The sequence below is a fragment of the Aplysia californica genome, unplaced genomic scaffold, assembly GCF_000002075.1.
Source record: "Aplysia californica isolate F4 #8 unplaced genomic scaffold, AplCal3.0 scaffold00196, whole genome shotgun sequence".
Lineage (NCBI taxonomy): Eukaryota > Metazoa > Mollusca > Gastropoda > Aplysiida > Aplysiidae > Aplysia > Aplysia californica.
In genome coordinates this window covers 246,934-250,469 of record NW_004797466.1, presented here as the reverse complement: position 1 = coordinate 250,469, position 3,536 = coordinate 246,934, and the positions used below count along the sequence as shown (strand labels likewise).

Sequence of the window (3,536 nt, the reverse complement as noted above, 5' to 3'; positions counted from 1 at the left end):
CATACATACATACATACATACATACATACATACATACATACATACATACATACATGCATACATACATACATAGATTGATAGGTAGATAGAATGTAACTTAGTTAACTCATGTGTGCACCCATATCCTTTTTTTGGGGGGCGAGAACGGATAAATAGATAGAACATCACGTCAGGGAAAAGCGGAATTGTATGATATACATGTACTATGGTAAATATTTTGCACCGCTGTAAATACAGTAATTATCATGCAAGTGCAGAAAAGAGAAACTTAGGGAACAAACTTGTCAACCCCAAAGAGTCGGTTTCCAGAGATAAAGGTAACCCAAAACATGCCAGTGCTTTCTACACAGGACATATTATTTGATCATTTTCGGAGCATTTTTTGCATAGTTGGCAAAGGATTCGACGACTTCTCCTTTGAGGTATTGTTAATTTGAGTGAGGTAAGCCTACTGATCTATCTGAAAACACGCCGAATTTATTTAGGGCTTGCTTTAAGATATCCATGAATTGATTGTGTACCATACATCCGCATTGACACCTTTTTCGTATTATCCTCGAATGGCGATTTGTCGGATACGATGGTTATTTTTAAAAGATTACGATTTTCACTGCTCCAAACAAAAGAATAAAACTGAATGACAAATGATAATATTAAACAGAGTCTCTTTTTTCTATAATTTCTCTGTTCCAGACTTTGTTTAGATAATGGAACGTGGTCTGATGACAACATTATATGTGGGCTTATCATCGACTGCAACGCACCCCCTGAAGAAGAAAACGGAGATTGTGTCTACACAAATACAACTCTTGGCTCTAAAGCTTACTACACTTGCCAAACAGGTTTCATGTCTTTGTCAAACTTGACGTACATATCTAGAACTTGCAGCCAGGACGGAGAATGGAAGACCCAGGATGACGGCGTACTTAACTGCACGGTCGTTGATTGTGGCCACCCACCGCACATTCTGAGGAGCACTAGCAGCTTCATAGACACTTCTTTTTCTAGTACTGTGACGTATACATGTGAGCAACCTTACGTTATGTACGGCAACGGATCAGCAAAGTGTAACGAAACCAGAAACTGGCAAGGTGTCGACACGATAAGATGCTTGGCACCTGAGTGTCTCCTTCCTCCCCGAGTGCCTAAAGGCGATTTAATCACTACTGGTTACAACTCAGGTGGGTATTTTGCAGAATACGCCTGTGAAAATGGAAAGGTTGGGAGTGTAGTATTCCTGACATGTTCCGACAACGGGACATGGTCACCTGTTGATAAAGTTTGCGACGACGATGTCTGTGAAAACCCTCCGCCAGTGGCCAACACAACAATAAGATGGACGTCTGTTACAGTAGGGTCCACAGCGACCTATGAATGTAACCCAGGCTTCTTCTCGCTGAGAATATCGCAGACTCGAACTTGCCAACCAAGCAAAAAGTGGTCAAAGGAAAGTATTTACTGTCGGTGGACTAAATGTGCTGATGTTCCAACGCTTGAAAACGCACAGCTTGTTAATCATTCTGTCGCTGAAAACAGTGACAAGGCCAACCGTAAAATGCGTGTAGTTGCTGAGTATACGTGTTTTGAAGGTCACGTCGTACCAGGAACCACAAACGTTTTCCACACTTCCACCTGCTCAGTTTACGAAGGAGGCTGGTTTACAAAAATCACTGGTTGTCTACCCATAGACTGCGGAGAGCCTCCACTTGTGGAGCATGCTTCGGTGAATGTAAGTGTAAGATTACGCTTAGAGTCAATAAATAATTTATCACGATTAATGTGACCAAAGATCGAGCTCTGTAGTGTGATATCTTTGATGGTCTTAGTAATAAACAGATTTTTATTTTTAAAAACTTAGTGAGGTTTCAAGGTGAGACTGAGCCTGTAAAGTTCGCAAAATATCACTAGAATGACCTTTTAGTATGCTATTGCCTGACGCTGCAAGGTGCAGCTTTGGTTCTACACCTTCTTAAATTATACAATGTGTAAAACGGCGACAATTCCGATTGAACGTCCCTCTCCCATTGATGAAAAACGTCATAAATTGTACATGGAGAGTTCCCATAATCTCGATGTTGGGTGGCAACCCCCCAAACTTATTTTTTTCTCTTCTTCTTCTGCTTGCTGAACTGAAGAAGAAAATATTATTGACTTAAGTTATAGAAAGATTGCAAAGATTCTCACAGATGGTTGGTGAACTTCACTGTCAGATAAAAGATTTCTTTCCTAATATAGTTTTGTGTTTTACCTTGGTCTAACTCGTCGCTTTTTCCTAATCTGGAATGATCATTATCGATAGTGTCTCGTAGTTAATCCTTTACATTCCTGCTATTGTTAGAAATACCACAGGTCTTTATGGTAGAATGGTTTACCTTTTCGCCATGACGCAATTAAAAAGCCTATTCCCGTGGACAGACGATTTTGTACCGATATCTCCGTCTATCTACTGAGATGTAATACCCCACACAGCCCCAGTTATCCTTCTCAGACAAGGTCGAAGAACCTTATCTCCTATAGGATTTTAATCACGTCGATAAGGAAGAAAAACATGGACAAGTACAATCATCTACTAGTAATATCAGACTTTTCCTAGATCAAAACACACACTTCACCTAGCTATTTTCATCCCATAACCACATCCCAGCAGTTGGCATATGTAGAAGCTGTGGCTACGAGCGTTTTTAAATTGCTTAATATCAATCAGACGTTTTATATTTCTGTTTTCAAATCATTATTTTTCTTGCTGGCGCATTTCCAAATTTGTAACGTGCAGATAACAGGTACAACGTTCGAGTCTACAACTTCTTACTCCTGTGAGTCCCCTCTGTTTGCCATCGGATTCCTAAACTCTTCAACCTGCTCTTCATCCGGAAACTGGACAGCGGTCAATGTAACCTGTGAGTCATGCGATCCACAGCAACTAATAACAAACGGATCACTTTTGCCCCTTAGAAGAGGAAAAGATGTCTATGTAACAGAGGCTACATACTCATGTGATCCAGACTTCATACCTCTCTATCCAAATATGACTTTCCGTTGTGCCCTCAAGGCTGGCCTTGCATCTCCTACATGGGACATGCCCGATGGAGTTTTATGTGTTCAGACTACAGAGCCAGTAAGTTGGTTGTGTTTTCAATTTTCTCTCTTGTGTGTGTGTGCGTGGGGGTGGGGGGGGGGGGTGTTCTATGTAAATGAATCTTACAACCTAACAGATGGGCTGGAAATCTATGATTGGCTTAGGAGGCCAATATCTGGTCTCGGATTTGCAGAGGAGACGTAGCAAAAAAATGAAAGCCTTTTAAAAGTGATGACTGTTAAAGGATCTGTAAACTGACCTTCGTTGAATTATACGTCCCCCTAGACATTATGTAAGCTTTTTCTAGGGCAAAATTACTGTTGGCCAAGATATGGCTCATCATTATAGACGCATGTTGATGATGTATGTATGCATGTTCGTTAATTGCTTTATTTGGTGTGATTTTTTCTGACTAATCTATCTCGTTTTGTGCCTCCCCACCCGCTACCCCCCTCTCCCC

The 3,536-nt window shown here is 41.0% G+C and overlaps 1 protein-coding gene across 1 annotated transcript in view; it reads left to right on the top strand.

Moving 5' to 3' along the window:
• Window positions 1-3,536, top strand: part of LOC101847587 (sushi, von Willebrand factor type A, EGF and pentraxin domain-containing protein 1) — a 20,791-nt gene that overhangs the window by 11,296 nt on the left and 5,959 nt on the right. The window contains exons 4-6 of the mRNA XM_005098911.1: window positions 694-1,181; window positions 1,641-1,729; window positions 3,050-3,115. Coding sequence (XP_005098968.1) covers window positions 694-1,181; window positions 1,641-1,729; window positions 3,050-3,115 — 643 coding nt within the window. The remainder of the gene's footprint in view (window positions 1-693; window positions 1,182-1,640; window positions 1,730-3,049; window positions 3,116-3,536) is intronic.